This window comes from Chrysochloris asiatica, unplaced genomic scaffold, assembly GCF_000296735.1.
Source record: "Chrysochloris asiatica unplaced genomic scaffold, ChrAsi1.0 scaffold00055, whole genome shotgun sequence".
Classification (NCBI taxonomy): Eukaryota; Metazoa; Chordata; class Mammalia; order Afrosoricida; family Chrysochloridae; genus Chrysochloris; species Chrysochloris asiatica.
The window spans coordinates 4,616,834-4,633,871 of record NW_006408573.1 but is presented as its reverse complement, the minus strand read 5'-3'; the positions used below and the strand labels follow the sequence as shown (position 1 = coordinate 4,633,871).

General features: G+C 38.0%; 1 protein-coding gene across 1 annotated transcript in view; it reads right to left on the bottom strand.

Annotated features, from left to right (window-relative positions):
* LPCAT2 (lysophosphatidylcholine acyltransferase 2) overlaps positions 1-17,038 on the bottom strand; it is a 133,743-nt gene that overhangs the window by 100,169 nt on the left and 16,536 nt on the right. The window contains exon 2 of the mRNA XM_006863526.1: positions 1,737-1,876. Coding sequence (XP_006863588.1) covers positions 1,737-1,876 — 140 coding nt within the window. The remainder of the gene's footprint in view (positions 1-1,736; positions 1,877-17,038) is intronic.

Sequence of the window (17,038 nt, the reverse complement as noted above, 5' to 3'; positions counted from 1 at the left end):
GGGGTTAGACATCTCCATATGTGAAGATGATAGAATCCTTCAATTTCATCATCACTGGCATTATTGGCTGGTATGGAAACTTAAATAAAAGTGCTACTAAGTGGTCTTCCTTGTATGTGTATGGATATTACCCTGTCAGACAGCGTTGTACTTCATTGCTCTTTTTGATGATGAATGTGATAGCATTCCCCTCCAATTTGTCATTCATCTCCAGCATCGTTTCTGTCATCAAGGCCATATTTTCCAACAAATGATCCTTCGTTTCTGTTTCCAACCTTTGCATGCCAATCACCAGAATTTATCAACACATCTTGACTGCATGTTTGATCAATTTCACACTGAAGAACTTAGAATTCTTCAAATTTATTATCACTGGCATTAAGGGTTGTTGAGTAAATTTGAATAATAGTTGTATTAACTGGTCTTCCTTGTTGTGGTAGTTGTTGAGTGCCATCAAGTTGGTTCCAACCCATAGTGACCCTGTATAGGGTTTCCAAGGAGCAGTTGGTGATTTTGAACAACCAACCTAGCGGTTCAAATCGACTTTGCAGTCCAGTGTATTAACCCACAGAGCCACACCAGGATTCCGGTCTTCCTTGTAGACATATGGATATTATCCTATCACAGCTAGCATTGTATTTCAAAACAGACCTTGATATGTTCTTTTTTGATGATTAATACGATGCCATTCCTCTTCAATCTGTCATTCCCAGCATAGTAAACCATGTAATTTTCAGACTCAAAATGGCCAATGCCAGTCCATCTTAGCTCACTAATGCCTAGGATATTGATGCCTATGCTTTCCATTTCATTTTTGACAATTTCCAATTTTCCTAGATTCATACATTGTACATTCCATGTTCTGATTATTAATAGATGTTTATAGCTGTTTTTCCTCATTCAGGACCATCAGCAAATGATGGTCCTGAAGGCTTTACTCCATTTGTACCATCATGGTCAATTCTACTTTGAGGAGGCACCTCTTCCCCAGTCATCCTTTGAGGGGCTCATCTTCTGGCATAATAACTGGCAATATTCTGGTGCTCTTCAGCATGTTTTAATATTTGATATTCTGGTTCTACCTGAGAGTGCTCTACTTCTTTTTACACGGTTTTCAGTGACTCAATATTCAGAAGTAGTCAGTCTCTCTTTCCTAGTCTGTCTTCGTCTGGAAGCTCAGCTGAAACCTGTCCACCATGGTGACCCTGCTGGTATTGAAAATACTGGTGGCACAGCTTCCAGAATCACAGCAATACATGAGTCACCACTGACAAACTGACAGACGGCCACACAATAGATGCACTTAATTATACCACCGCAAAACCTGTTTAAATGTATTCAGTTACTGTTAAAAGACAAAAGCAACTGATAAAATTGAGAAAGAGTAAAAGCAAGCCAGGTACTGTAGCGCTGCAGGACTGCAAGTATGCTAATCAGGTGCTTTTCAGAAACAGGCGTGCATCGCTTTTGGGCATAAATTCAGGAAGCAAGACATTTCACATTAGGATATATGACTTCAACAAAAGATTATATATTACTTCAACAAAAGATTATCATATCTTTGGACAGTGAATTCTAATAGGATAAATTAAGGCCATGCTTCTTCTGAGAAATAAATGATTAAAAATAGGTAGCTAGCAGTTCAGTAAGACTATTAATCACTGACAACACCATGGAACTATGTTAAGCCCTTTTTATCTTGACTTATCTAATATTTGAATGTAATTGTTACTAACCTTCTCCAACCTGTTACTGGGTGGGTGAGTTTTTCAGGACAGCATGATGTTGAAACTGCAGCAAATGGCCACGCCAGCAGTATAATTAATGCAACCAGTATGGCGCGGATTGGAAGCAGGATAATTCCAAGAAGGAAAATCTGAAAGTCAAAGTGACAAACACAGGTGAATGAACATTATTTTATGAAACATAAGAGAGAAAAATGTCATGCTAGTTAAGCATCAACCAAGTATGAACTGTTTGGAGCAGAATAAGCGTACATGATTGTGTTCCAGACAAGGACATAACCACTGGAGATGCAAAGAGAAAAGTGAATATAGTTGATCCAATGTTACTGTTGTTGTTAAGTGCCGTCAAGTCAGTTCCGACACATAGCGACCCTACGTAGCGTTTCTGAGGAGTAGCTGGTGGGTTTGAACTGCCTACCTTGTGGTTCACAGTCCAGTGCCAATCCTACAGCACCACGCTAGAAGTCTCTATCTGATCTAATAGAGCCTGCTATATGGCAAAAGAAACAATGAAGAAAACCAACTACTATAATAGAACTTGATTTATATTTGATAGAAGTGAACCAAAGAGGTTGGAGGAACAAAGAAAAGGAAATCTCTGATTTAGCAATCAGGGAAATCTTCCTGGCAGAGTTGAAACCTGAATAGTCTAGAAACACAAGCAGAGTTAGTAACATAAAACAGGAAACCTACTGTTTGAGAGCTATGGGTCAAAAGAGAAACGAAACAGTGTTATTAAAGACAATAATGGGAAATGTAAACACTTCACACACTTGTCAGTTCTTCTTACCTAATAACAATAAGGAGATACACAGGAGAAAATGAAAATGAAAAGAAAAATAAGAATAAAAAGTGAGTAAATAAGAATTTTGTTGTTAGTTACCAACAAGGTGATTTTGAATCATAATGATCGTATATTTACAACTCTGGCTCTGTAGGATTTTCAATGTCTGAGATCTTTCTTGGTGCATAGTAACTTAACGTGTTGAAGAACAACGTCTCCTACTCTGTTAGGATTTAAGAACAAACAGTTTTACTGAGGAATAGCATCTCAAGTTGGCAGCACAAAGAGAAAGTGCATTGTGCTCTGCTTATCTGAAAAAGGGGAGGTTTTATATAAAAGGTTCAACATAACCAACACCACAGACATTTTGTAAAAACAATCTTCAGAATGGTTAATGTATTTCTTGACAAATATTTCCTGATAACAGTTTGAGGAAACAATATTTTAGGACATTGTCTCTGGAATGTTCTTGGTATATATTTCCCCAGCACATCCATTTCTCCTTTGCGTCCTCCTTTGTTTGTCCAAGAATGGTTTGTGCTAACCCACAAGTCATAGATTAAATTGTGTCTCCAACAAATATGTGTCAACTTGGTTGGGCATGATGCTCAGTGATTTGCCAGTTATATAATGACGTAGCTTGGCAGATATGTAATTGTCAGTTATATAAGGAAATAATTACAACCCATATGAGATCTGATGTACTGTAAATCCTGACCATAATGTGTTAATGATGAACTATTGAGGTGGCACTATAGGATCAGCACTGAACTGCAAATCACAAGATTGGCAGTTCAGACCCACAAACTGCTCCTCAGAAACCCTATATAGGGTTGTTATGAGTCAGAACTGACTTTATGGCACTTAACAACAACAACAAAAATGACATGTGTTAATGAGACAATATGAAGGTATATTAATGAGGATTAGGTTATGTTTGTTTTATAAATGAGGCAGGTTTAGGGTGGAATGCAACACCACCTTTACTCAGGTGACAGCCCAGAACCAATGTAAGGGAAGTTTCCCTGAGGTGTGGTGTGCATCACCTTTATACCTTAAAAGAGATAAAAGAAGAAAAAAATGCCTAACACCAAGAAAGAAGAGACAGGAGAGGAGCAGCTTCTTTGTTCCCAGGGTCCCTGTACTGAGAACCTCCTAGACCAAGGGAAGACACAGGTGGATTTCCAAGGACCATGAGGTCCACATATATTCAAATGAAACAAACAAGAAAAAGCCTCCATGAAGCATGCTGAGTTTGGACTTCTAACCGTCTAAACTGTAGAGAATAAATTTGTTTGTAAAACCTCTGCTTGTAGTATTTCTGCTATATGCACTAGGTAACAAAGGCAGCCTCGATTAAGAGAAAGCTCCGCCTGAAATCCTCTGTTTTGAATATTTGCTTGCACATTGCCCCCCAGTTTTTTTTAAATCAACACTACATTAGGCAACACTGATCATCCACAATCGAATATACTTTCTTTTGCAAGGATTTTGCTTTCTTTTTGGTTGATACATAATACTTTCTTCATCTTGCTGAATTAATAGACCTCATCTTCAAAGTAAGTAGATCTTTACTGAGGTTATGACAGCAGGCAAGGCCAAATGGGAAGAACAAATTCAGGTCAAACTCAAGAAACAAAAGGTCAACACAAAACACCCAGGGAAATAAGATGGGTCTTCATTAATCTAGATCAGGGGTAGAAAACCATTTTTCTGCCAAGGGCCATTTGGATATTTATAACATCACTTAATTAAATTTATGTTGCTATAAGGTAAGCTCCTAGATTGATTGAATTTCAAGCCCCTTCACCCCCTACCATAGTTGCCTTGGCAGGGCCAGACCACATGATTTTTGTCAGACTTATATGGCCTGCAAACCAGATGTCCCCCATCCCTGATCTAGATGCTGGTCAGGTGTTAAGACTAGAACTCAAATCAGAAGTAGCTACATATATAACATGTGCTAAAAGGTCAAATAGAGGAGTATAACGTCCGTTTTCTTCTAAGTATTACACTTACTTAAAATACATTCCTCTTTGCATAGCTAGTAGAGTTTCATTTTGGTTGCAGGTACCAGATAGGTATTTCATACAGCATTTGATTAATCCGGAGCTCTGGTAGCGTAGTGGTTACGAATCGGGCTGCGAACCTTAAGGTCAGCAGTTCGAAACTACCAGCCGCTCCGCGGGAGAAAGATGAGGCTTTCTACTCCTGTAAAGATTTACACCCTTGGAAACCCTGTACAGGGTCGCTATGGGTCGGAACCGACTCGACGGCACTTCACATGATCAGTAAAGAAAGTTCTGAATTGTTTGTAATATGGAACAAACCAATAAAGAGGTATCTAGAAAAGGCGAGTCAGGCCTAAGGGATGTTGAGTGTGGCCAAGTCGTTTTTTAGCAAATTTTTCTGGTGTCTTGTTCTACCTCTTCAGTGATATTTACAAGAACAGGTGGAATTAGCGATCCCATAAAACCCCTATTTGCTGGGCTAGAAGGAAATCAATAGCTATTCTTTTATCTAATACTACCGTAACAAAATATACTCAAGATTTTTATTGAGAAATTGTTCCATATAAAACATCATCTGTAGTCTGAGTCAGGAAAGCAGATACATTTCAGATGGATTTATACAGTTAAATGCCATTAACTGCGTGACAGTGCTTCCAATTTAGGCTTATCAGCTATTGGATTATATTCTCACATCAAAATTTCAAACAAACACCTTCAAATCACTAGTCTAATGTACATCTTTGTTATGTTGTTGTTAAGTACCATGGTGTCAGTTACAACTCAAAGTGACCCTGTACAGGGTTTCCGAGGCTGTAAATCTTTGCGGGAGCAGAAAGCCTCAACTTTCTCCCGTGGAACGGCTTGTAGTTTTGAACTGCCAACCTTGAGGTTAGCAGCCTGATTCGTAACCACTACACTACCAGAGCTCCTTCTTTGTTATAAGAGCGGCTATTTAGGGTAACTCCTAAGAGACTTAAAGTGTACTGCCCTTTCATTCTTCAACCATCCAAACAAGGCAATGCCTAAGCATACTGTGCTAGATATTCTAACTGTTCTGTTTGGATATTTTACTGTGCTATAGTTTGATCTCCCACATAAACGTGGCTGTAACAGCTACAGCCCAGTGACAGGGAGCGTATCCTTTAGTTACAGAGTCAAGGTTCCACCTGCAATAGCTTACAGGTCTCTGACATACTTGATGATTCTGGGTCAGTATGCCTAAAGCATTTCCAAACACTTCATGTACAAAAAGAGAAATATTTAGGTGATAGTTGAGAAAGCCTAGGGCAGGTGTTTCTGTTAAAGCCTCTTTTAATTCATCTATAGTCTCCTAGTCTTCTGGTACAAACTGGAATGAATATCGTTCAGAGGCTTTTAAACGTTAAGGGTTGGGCCAACAAAGGAAAATTAACTATCCAAGCCCTAAGGTTGCCACAAAGTCCTAAAAAAACGAAACAAAACTTGAAGAGCTACAACACAAAGGAGCAGAGCACAAATTTAAGATGACTCCAAGGGTCTGAAGAGAGAGAGAGAGAGAACCCAAATGACTCAGTTGGTACCAGAGGTTGACTCCTCAGTATGTTGGGAAGTCATTAAACGAATGCACCTTGGAAACCTCACTTCAGAGGCCAAATATGCCATAGAAAACAATCTGCTAATATTAGGAGTAAGCACAAAGTGAAAATGCAGTGTGATCTGCTATTCTGCCGAGGTAGACTTTTCATCTGTAGGGTTCAATAGGACCAACACCACAGATATTTAAAAAAATTTCTTTACTCATAATGGTTCATCTATTTCTTGACGGATACTTCCGGATAACAGTTTGGGTAAACATTTTTCAAGGACATTTTTGTTACATGCTTTCTGTAACATTTTTTCCATATATTTCTCAAGAGCCTCTACTTCTTATACTTGTTTGCCCAAGTGTATACTGAAACCTCAGTCTGAAAGCCTCTTTGTTTTGAATATTTCCTATTCCAAATTTTTGAATATTTCCTAGCACAAATTCTACAACTGTACGTTGTTTTACATACAAGAAAAGAGTGATACAGAGGGAATCAGGATAAATTGCACAGGGTCACAGTTTCTGAGAGGCAAAACCAGAATTTGAACCTAGTTTGCTTATACAGCCCATGCTCTTAATCCTTATTTATGAATGCTTTGCTATAACTATCCTGATGTATATAGCAAACTGATTTTTTTTTAGTAAGTCAATTACACTTTTCAAACAAAGCCATCCTTCTTCTGTATCTACTAGCCATTAATACGAACCTGAGCATCATCAAGCAATTTATGAGAAATAAAAAAATATTCATTATTTAATTTGTCAAAGCATTCATGCACAGGTGTTTGAGCTGAAAATTACATACAAGAAAATGATCAGATCTTAAGTGAACATTTCTATCAGGTTTGGTAAATGTATACTCGTGTAACCAAGATCCTAATAGATAAACAACATACTCAAACACCCCAGTGAGTCACCTTGCACCCCTTCCAGTCAATTCCTACCCCTTGGGTACCTCTCTCAAGTTTAGGAATAGAATTGATGGGCCACAGATGTAGTTTAAATTTATCAGAAACAGCCAAACAATTTTCCATAGTGGTTTTTTATCATTTTAAACCTCCATTGGCAATGTATGAGAATGTTATTCACTCTACATCCTTCCAATACTTGGTCTTGGTCAAAAAACAAATCAAAGCCCATTGCCATCAAGCTGATTCTGATTTACAGAGGTCACATATAAGGTTTCTGAAGGCATAAATCCTAATGGGAGTAGAAAATTTCATCTTTCTCCTAAGAAGCAGCTGGTGAGCTTGAATTACCAACCTTGTGGTTAGTTACCAGTCCAGTGTTGATCCTCAGTACCACTGAGGATCACATTTGGTGTTGACATCTTCTGAAAAAAATCAACTTTAACAAAGTATGTTGTTGTTAAGTACCATTGAGTCAGTTTTGACTCATAGCTATCCTGTATAGGATTTCCGAGGAGTGCTGGTAAGTGCGAACCACTGACCTTTCAATTCAAACCAACCTTTCGGTCTAGCGCTTATTCTACAATGCCACAGAGGTATGCATGCATATAATAAAACACATTTTCAGTGTATAGATTATGGGCTTTTCAAATGCATATCCATGACTATCAAGATACGAGGATTTCCATCACCACAAAAGGTTCCTTGTGCACCACTGCAGTAAATACTCTCTTCTGGACCCTAGGCAGGCAATGATTTTCTCATTATTGCTCCAAATTTTAATATAAATGAATTCATATAGTATGTATTCTTTTATGTCTGGGATCTTTTACTTTACATTATTTATATTTAACCTTATTGCCATAGTATCAATGGTTTATTCTTTTTAACTAGAGAGTAATATTCCATTGTATGAATATATTATAATCATTTATCCATTCATCTGTTCATGGACATTGGACGTATTACTAGGTTTTAATTAGTATGAACACTAATGTTCAAGTCCTTGTGTAGACATATGCTTTCATTTCACTAGGAGTGAAATTGTTGGATCACAGGAGAGCTGTATGCTTAGCTTTATAAGAAACTGCCAAGCTGTTTTCCAAAGTGATTATTATATCGTTTTATATTTCTACCAACAATGTATGAGAGTTCCTGTTCCTCCACAATATTTGATGTTGTCAGTTTTTAAATTGTAACCATTCAAGCGGGGGTGTAAAATGGTATCTCTTTGTATGTTTAATTAAAATTTCCCTGATGAATAATTATGTTGAGCATATTTTTCATACACTTATGTCATTCCTTTACTTATGTTTACTGTATACTTGAAGCTCGTTTTTGTCATTTTCTTATAAATTTATGAGTTCTTTATATATCCAGTATGTAAGTCCTTTTTCAATGTATGCATTGAAAACATTTTCTATTTTATTGTTTGCCTTTTCATCTTTTTTTTTAAATGCCATCTTTTGAAGAGAAGAATTTTATGTTTAGCTATTTGATTATGAAATCTTTGCCCACCTCAAAGTCATAAGGATATTCTATATTTTTTCTAGACAATTATGGTTTTAGCCTTAATGTTTTAGTCTATGATCCCATCTTAAATTATTTTCTATATATAGTATGTAGTAGGGATAAAAGTTTATTTTCATCCATACATTTTCCCAATTGCTCCAGCACCATTTATTTAAAAACTTGATATTCCCTCAATGAATTATCCTGGCAACTTTGTCAAAATCAATTGAACAAACAAATACATTTTTTGGTAGTCATATGTTTTTAATACTCTTAGGGATAGGGTTAGTAATTTCTAAGAAATGTATGAGCTGGAATTGACAACAGGTTCTTTTTTAATGGTAATTCTATGCTTAAATTAAAAAACAAATTGTGACAAAACATTTGCCATTTCTTCAGTCTTCACATGTATAGCTCAGGACCACTAATTATTTTCATAATGTTGCTCAACCATGATTATGAACTGTTAGCCAATTTTTCCATCATTCTGAAGAGATGCTTAGTGTCCCAGTAAGCATTGGTAGATAAAATGGCATCTCATTGGGATTTGATTTGCATTTCCTTATTGATTGATAATGCTGAGCATGAATTCATGTGCCTATTGGCCACTTGTAAATCTGCTTTGGAGATGTTCACTCAAAACCTTTGACCCCCCCTTTTTTTTTTTTTAAAGTTTTTATTGTGAACTGAGCGATAGTTTACATGGGAGAACACTGGCTTTACACCATCGTTTCATTGCAATGATTACAGTCTCCTCCATGCATCATCATTCAACAGAAATTGCTTCCATTCCCTCTGTTTTATGTAGTCATGATAACTATTACTCATTAATGAATCATAAGAATCTTATTTCCATCTCTTTCACCAGCACCATCTAGACAAGATGAAAACTGTTCAGTGGGGACTCTACCTTCCCCCACACACTCTTAAACTAAACTCTCTCCTGAAAACTTGTAAGCCAGTCACTTCATGCCTTTATTGCCCCCTCATTTTAGGTAGTCAATATCTAAGTTGCCCTTCCCTATCTACCTTGCATAAAGAGGGGATAGTATTGATCCTTGATGTGAAGACTCCTTCTCTCTCAGTTAGTATTTTGAGCTACTACATCCATAAGTATATGCCAAGTTCATAAAATTTAGCAATTTACACTTGTTTCCTTTACCAAAAATTGTTTTTTTAAAATCTTCCTCTAGTCAAGTTCTGATTATCAAGCCATCAAGGCTAGGTCAAATGGGTACTATCTGCAAGTTTGGGTGTTCTTGTGCATCTCTCCTCACTTCATATCACCTGGATGTTTCACTCTCAACTCTAGCCCTCCAGGGCTATGTCCTTGTCCACGAGCTCAAGAATTCCCCAGGTCTCACCACACTTTGGACCAACCAGCCCTTCCTCTTCTCTCTCAAATCTCCAGGTCGACAGGAGTCTATGGAATGTGGTTGAACTCAGCCCGTTTCTTCATTGCTGCCTTTCCTCCTCTTCCACTCACCAATAGACCAACATAGTTGCCAGCAAGTTTATATGCCTGCTTATGTGTTCCCTTTGAGTTTCAGTCTTGGAGTGGTGTTTGTCCTGAAGAAACTTGACTGCTTGCCTTGATGGCTCCCCGGTGAACAACTTGCTTGTTCTTATAGTAGTCAATCATACTGCCATTTTTGGTTTGGACTTTCCCTGCTGATCTTTCTTTGAAGATGTATCTTCTGTTGCTCTAACTGTTCCAGGCTGATCTGCTTGTCCTTTCTAGTGAGAATATCCCGTCTCAGAAGGTTCTGGGTGGGGCTCAGGATTCCACCTAAGGTCTTATACACTGCAAAGGCTCTGCAAGAAGTCTATTTCACTGTTGCCATTTTTTTCATTGGGCTTGTTGTCTTTTACGAATTCTGAGAGCTCTTTATAGTTCCTGATATCATATCCATGTCAGATACATGCCTTAAGAGACATTTTATCTCATTCCGTAAGTTTTCTGTCCACTTTTTTTGTAGTGTACTTTGAAGCACAAAAGTTTTTTGCTTTTGATGAAGTTCAATTTATGTATTCTTTCTCTGGTTTCTTGTACTTTTCGTGTCTATAAGAAATGACTGCCTAAACCAAAGTCACAAAAATTCACACCTATATTCTTTTCTAAACAGTTATATAGTTTTAATTCTTAGATTTAGGTCTTTGATTCATTTTGAGTAAATTTTTGTTCCGGTACCTATGCTGAAAAGACTATTCCTTCACTCACTGTCCTGGTACCCTTATCAGAAATCAATTAGTTATAGATGAGCTTATTTCTTGACTCCCAATTCTGCTCCATTTATTGAGAAATATAGATATAGCAGTACCTTACACCTATACCACACGGGCTTGATTACTCAGCATTATAGTAAGTCTGGAATTTGGAAGTGGGAGTCCTCCAACATTTTTTTTCTTTTACAAGTGCATTCTGGCAATTCTGGCTCTGCTGCAGTTTCCTATCAACTTTAGAATCAAGTTGTCAGTGTATGCAAAAGACCAGCTAGGATACTAATAGGGATTTCAATGAACATATAGTCTATTTAGAAAATGCATTTTAATAGGCCTTTCAATAAAGCTACAGATCCGTTTGGGGAGTACTGTCATCTTAACAATATTTATTCTTCCAGTTCATAAGCATAGATGTCTTCCCATTTATTTAGGTCTTTTCCAATTTCTTTCAATGGTATATTTAGATTTCAGTGTATAAATCTTTTATTTTTATTAAATGTATTCCTAAATATTTTATTTTTTGTATGCTAGTGTAAATTGAGCTGTTTTCTAAATTTCATTTCATACTGTCCACTGGTGCTGTGGGCTAATGCATCAGACTGCAAAATCATTTGAACTGCAAGGTCAGTGATTCAAGCTCATCAGGTGTTCCTTGGAAACCCTATACAGGGTCATTATGGGTCCGAATAAGGAGGTCTGGTAGTGCAGTGGTTACAAATCGGGCTGCTAAACTCAGGTCATCAGTTCTAAACTGCTTTCTGCTCCCATAAAGCTTTACAGCCTCGGAAACTGTGCAGGGTCTCTATGAGTTGGAACCGACTCCACAGCACATAACAATAACAACAGGGGTCAGAATTGACTCAAAGGCACTTAACAACAGAACATTACAAGTATATACAAATGCAAATGACATTGTATCTTGTGCCCTACAGCCTTGTTAAACTTGTTTATTAACTCAAGTAGCATCTTGATTGGTTCCTTAGGCTTGTCTATAAACAAGATCAAGTCATCTGTGAATAGAGATAATTCTACTTCTTCTTTTCTAATCTGGAGGCCTTTTATTTCTTTTTCTTGACTAAATGCCCTGGCTACAATCTCCAGTATAATAGTAATTATAAGTATTGAAAGTAAAAATCTTTATGCTGTTCTAATCTTGGTGGTGGCTGTGTCCTGTGGAGTAGGTTCTGACTCATAGCGACCCCGTACAGGGTTTCCGAGCTTGTACATAGAGTAGAAAGCCTCCTCTTTCTCCTGCGGAACAGCTGGTAGTTTCGAACTGCTGACCTTGCGGTTCACAGCCCAATTCGTAGCCATAACGCTACCAGAGCTCCAACATCCAGTCTTTTGCCACTAAGTATGATGTTAACTATAAATTCTTCATAAAAATCCTCAGGTTGAGGAAGTTCCCTTCCAATCCTAATTCACTGATTTAGACTTCATTATGAAGAATTATAAAATCATTTTGAGGCATCTATTGAAATGATCATGTGTTTTGTCCTTTATTCTATGGAAATGGTGTACTACATTGATTGATTTTCCTATATTGAATGAATGTTGCATTCCTGGCATAAATCCCCCATTGTCATGATATTCGTTGTGGTTGTTAAGTGCCATCAAGTTAGTTCAGTTCCAACTCATAACAACCTTGTACAGGGTTTCTAAGAAGCAGTTGGTGGATTTGAACCATTGATCTGAGATGGTTATTCTACAAACAGTGCCACAACAGAACTCCTGTCATGGTACAATCCTGTTTACATGTTGCTGGAACTAATTTTGGAATGTATGTATTATTTGTCCTGTGTTACCAATGAAGTCTCTGCTATTTAGCTCAATAAATATTAGTAGGCAGAGATTTCCTGAAGTCAACAGTTTGCCAAGGGTCTCTGTGTGAAGGTTAGGGCATGTGTTCAACACTCAGTCAGACGATAATTCACAACTCTGCCTTAGTCTTCAAATCCTATCTGTAATAAAGCTTCTCAGTTAGCCAGCGGTGAGAGCTTGTGCATAACCTTGGGCAAACACACTGTCCTATACATGTGTGTGGCCTAAAATATTTTACCATAGTAGTAAGTCAAAGCTTTTCAAAATCCCCAATGGATATCTTATTCCCTAGATTTGCCTTTGATGCTTTCTGGCTACTCTATTGTTGGCTCCAACTGTTATTCACTGACTTAGACAGCTGTGATATTAAGCAATTGTAATTGTTTTTGACAGACAAAAAGTTGTTTTCACTGGGTGAGCTCCAAGGCAGGCCAAAGAAAGATATTATTGCAGGTGGGGTCTTCCAGGGAACCATCATATAGATCAAATAATGACAGAGCTCTGGAAATAGGCAAACTCTGCTCTGCCTCCTCTAGTAGCTGGTTTTCACTGCGACTGCAGACTAGGTTTGTGTGTGTGTGTGTGTGTGTGTGTGTGTGATTTCAGTGATAGTTTACATGGGAGAACATTGGCTTTACACCATTGTTTCATTGCAATGATTACAATCACCTCCGTGCATCATCATTCAACAGTATTCGCTTCCATTCCGTTTTTTGGGGGATGGGACTGGGGGTGGGGAGATGTACACAAAAACACTCAGGAATATATAATAATTTACACAACCAAAGGGCGCATTCTGCAAGCCTGCCTCCTGGCCACCAGCACTCAGTCCCTCTCTTTCCGTGAGTCCAGAGTCCTCAGCTGCTCCCTCTCTCTGTGTCCTCATCTCTGCCTCTGATGTAGCTGCTTCTCTGGATAAAGTCCCCCATTCCACTTGTACTCTTCTTCCTTCATGGCCCTAGGGTCATCTGTTTCTGGACTGTATGATTAACTACTCCCCCGTTTTTGTTACAAAACTTCTACCTTTACAGTTCTGACAAAGACTATGGTTTTACGGTTACTGCAGAGCTGGGAGTTGAGAGGCTGAGAAGAGGTTATGCTAAAATGACACAAAGCTTTTTTCTTAATAAATGTTCCCTAGATTGCTGTAAGCTTTTGGATAATTTTCAGTATTCTGATAAAGGTGATTCCTATTAATTTTTGGCAGTTTTCTCATTGTTTTTATGTAGGAAATGATTTTCAGAGGCCCCTAGTCTGTCATTTTTCACTGATGCCTCATCTCATCTTCACTGTTGTCTAGACTGTATAATTTCTGATGATCTATCCTCAAGTTCCAGTCACCAATAATTATCAAAACATCTTGAGTGTATGCTGGATCAATTTCAAACTGAAGAAGTTGGTAGAATTAATTTCCTCATCACCTGCTTTAGATGCTGTTGTACAAATCTGAATAATGGTATTAACTGGTTTTCCTTCTAGGCATATGGGTATTATCCTATCATACACAGCATTATACTCCAAGATAGGTATATGTTCTTTTTGATGATGAATGTAACACCATTCCTTTTCAATTTGTCATCCCATGCATAGTAAACCATGTGATTGGCAGATTCAAAATAGCCCAAAACAGTTCTTTCCAGCTTGTTGATGCTTAGAAGTCTTATGTGGTGCTGCAGGATAATGTGCTGGACCTCAAAGTCAGATTGAGTTCAAACCCACCAGGTGCTCCTTGGATTGCTATACAGGATTGCTATGAGTTAGAACTGACTCGATGGCAGTTAACAACAACAATAACGTCTAAGACACTGATCTTCATGCATTTTATCTCATTTTTGACAACTTCCAATTTTCCTAGCTTCATGTTTTGTTTTGATTCTTAACAGCTGTTGATAGCTATTTTTCTTAATTCTGAGTTGTGCCCCATCAGCAAGTGAAGACACAATCAAGATGCACTGATAATTACTGATGATTGGAATGCAAGGTTGGAAAAAAAGAAGAAGGATCAGTAGCCGAAAAATACATCCTGGGTGATACAAAGGATCTTGCATGACAGAATTCTGCAAGACCAATGACTTATTCATTGTAAATAACTTTTTAAAACAACATAAAAGATGTCTATGCACATGGACCTGACCAGATGAAATATGCAGAAATCAAACTGACTACATTTGTGGAATGAGACTATGTAAAAGCTTCATATCATTAGTCAAAACAAGGTTCAGGGCAGACTGTGAAATAGACCACCAACCGCTCAAATGCAAGTTCAGGCTGAAGCTGAAGAAAATTAAAACAATGCACAAAAGCCAAAATATGATCTTGAACATATCTTACCTGAATTTAGAGATCATCTAAAGAACAGATTTGATAAATTAGACAATAAAGACCGAAGACCAGAAGAATTGTCGGACGACGTCAAGAACATCATACAGAAAGAAAGCAAAAGGTCATAAAAAGACAAGAAAGAAAAAGAGCAAACAGCTGTCAGAGGAGACTCTGAAACTTGTTCTCCAATGGACAGATGCTACAGCAAATGGAAGAAATGAGGAGGTAAATGTGTTGAACAAAAATTCAAAGGGCAGCTGAGAAGACAAAGTAAAGTATTATAATGAAATGTACAAAGACCTGGAGTTAGAAAACCAAAAGGGAAGAAAATGCTCAGCATTTCTCAAGCTGAAACAACTGAAAAAAATATATTCAAACCTCAACTTGAAATACTGAAGAGTTCTATGGACAAAATATTGAATGATACAGAAAGCATCAAAAGAAAATGGACCCTGGTGTGATTCCGTCCTGCGCGGCTGTTTTCAGTAGCAGCAACCCAGTTCTCTTCACCCTTCTTCTCTATCACCTAAGTGCGCACCATCGCCCCCTGGAGGATTCGATGGATATGGACATGAGCCCCCTGAGGCCCCAAAACTATCTCTTCGGTTGTGAACTAAAAGCCAATAATGATTATCACTTTAAGGTGGATAATGATGAAAATGAGCACCAGTTATCATTAAGAAAGATCAGTTTAGGAGCTGGTGCCAAGGATGAATTGCATATTGTTGAAGCAGAAGCAATGAATTATGAAGATAGCCCAATTAAACTCATACTGGCTACTTTGAAAATGTCTGCCTTGGGGGCTTTGAAATAACGCCACTACGGTTGAAGTGTGGCTCAGGGCCTGTGCATATTAGTGGACAGCACTTAGTAGCTGTGGAGGAAGATGCAGAGTCAGATGATGAAGAGGAAGAAGAAGTGAAACTCTTAAGTATGTCAGGAAAGCAGTTGCCCCTGCAAGTGGTAACAAGGCTCCACATAATAAAGTAAAGCTGGCTGCAGATGAAGATGATGATGATGATAATGACAATGACGACGATGATGAAAATGATGATGATGATGATGAAACTGAAGAAAAAGTTCCGGTCAAGAAATCTATACGGTACATGCCAGCTAAAAATGCACAAAAATCAAACCAGAATGGAAAAGACTCAAAACCATCAACACCAAGATCAAAAGGTCAAGAATCCTTCAAAAAACAGGAAAAAAAACCTAAAACACCCAAAGGACCTAGTTTTGTTGAAGATATTAAAGCAAAAATGCAAGCAAGTGTAGAAAAAGGTGGTTCCCTTCCCAAGGTGGAAGCCAAATTCATCACTATGTGAAGAATTGTTTCCGGATGACAGACCAAGAGGCTAGTCAAGATCTCTGGCAGTAGAGGAAGTCTCTTTAAGAAAATAGTTTAAACAGTTTGTTAAAATGTTCCGTCTTATTTCATTTCTGTAACAGTTGATATCTGGCTGTCCTTTTTTATAATGCAGAGTGAGAACTTTCCCTACCATGTCTGATAAATGTTGTCCAGGTTCCTTTGTCAAGAATGTGTTGTCCAAAACGCTTGTTTAGTTTTTTAAAGATGGAACTCCACCCTTTGCTTGGTTCTAAGTATGTATGGAATGTTATGATAGGACATAGTAGTAGCAGTGGTCAGACACATGGAAATGGTGGGAAAACAAAAATATACATGTGAAATAAACTCCGTATTTTAATATAGTGAAAAAAGAAAAGAAAGAAGGAAAATGGAAGCTGACCTTGAGATGAGAGAGAGAAGAGTAAGGCTGGTTGGTCTGAAGTTTGGGGAGACTTGGGAACTCCTGACACCATGGACTCTGACCGAGCCACTGGGGGATAGCTGAGAGTGAAGCAGACAGCTGACCTGAAGTTGGGGGAGATTCACAAGAACACCCAAACTTGCAATAGTACCCAATTGACCTAGCTTGGATGGCTTGCTGATCAGAACTCAACTAGAGTAAGCTAGAGAAGTTTGATACAGGAAACAAGTGTAAATTGCTACAATTTGATGAACTTAAGTGTTGCAGACCATGTAAGACTAGTCAGAGGTTCGAGGCCCTCTAGGGCTGAGTGTAACAAATGAGGCCACTGGCAGTTAATGGAAAATTGCTTTCATCTTAATATTCAGGTGTATATAT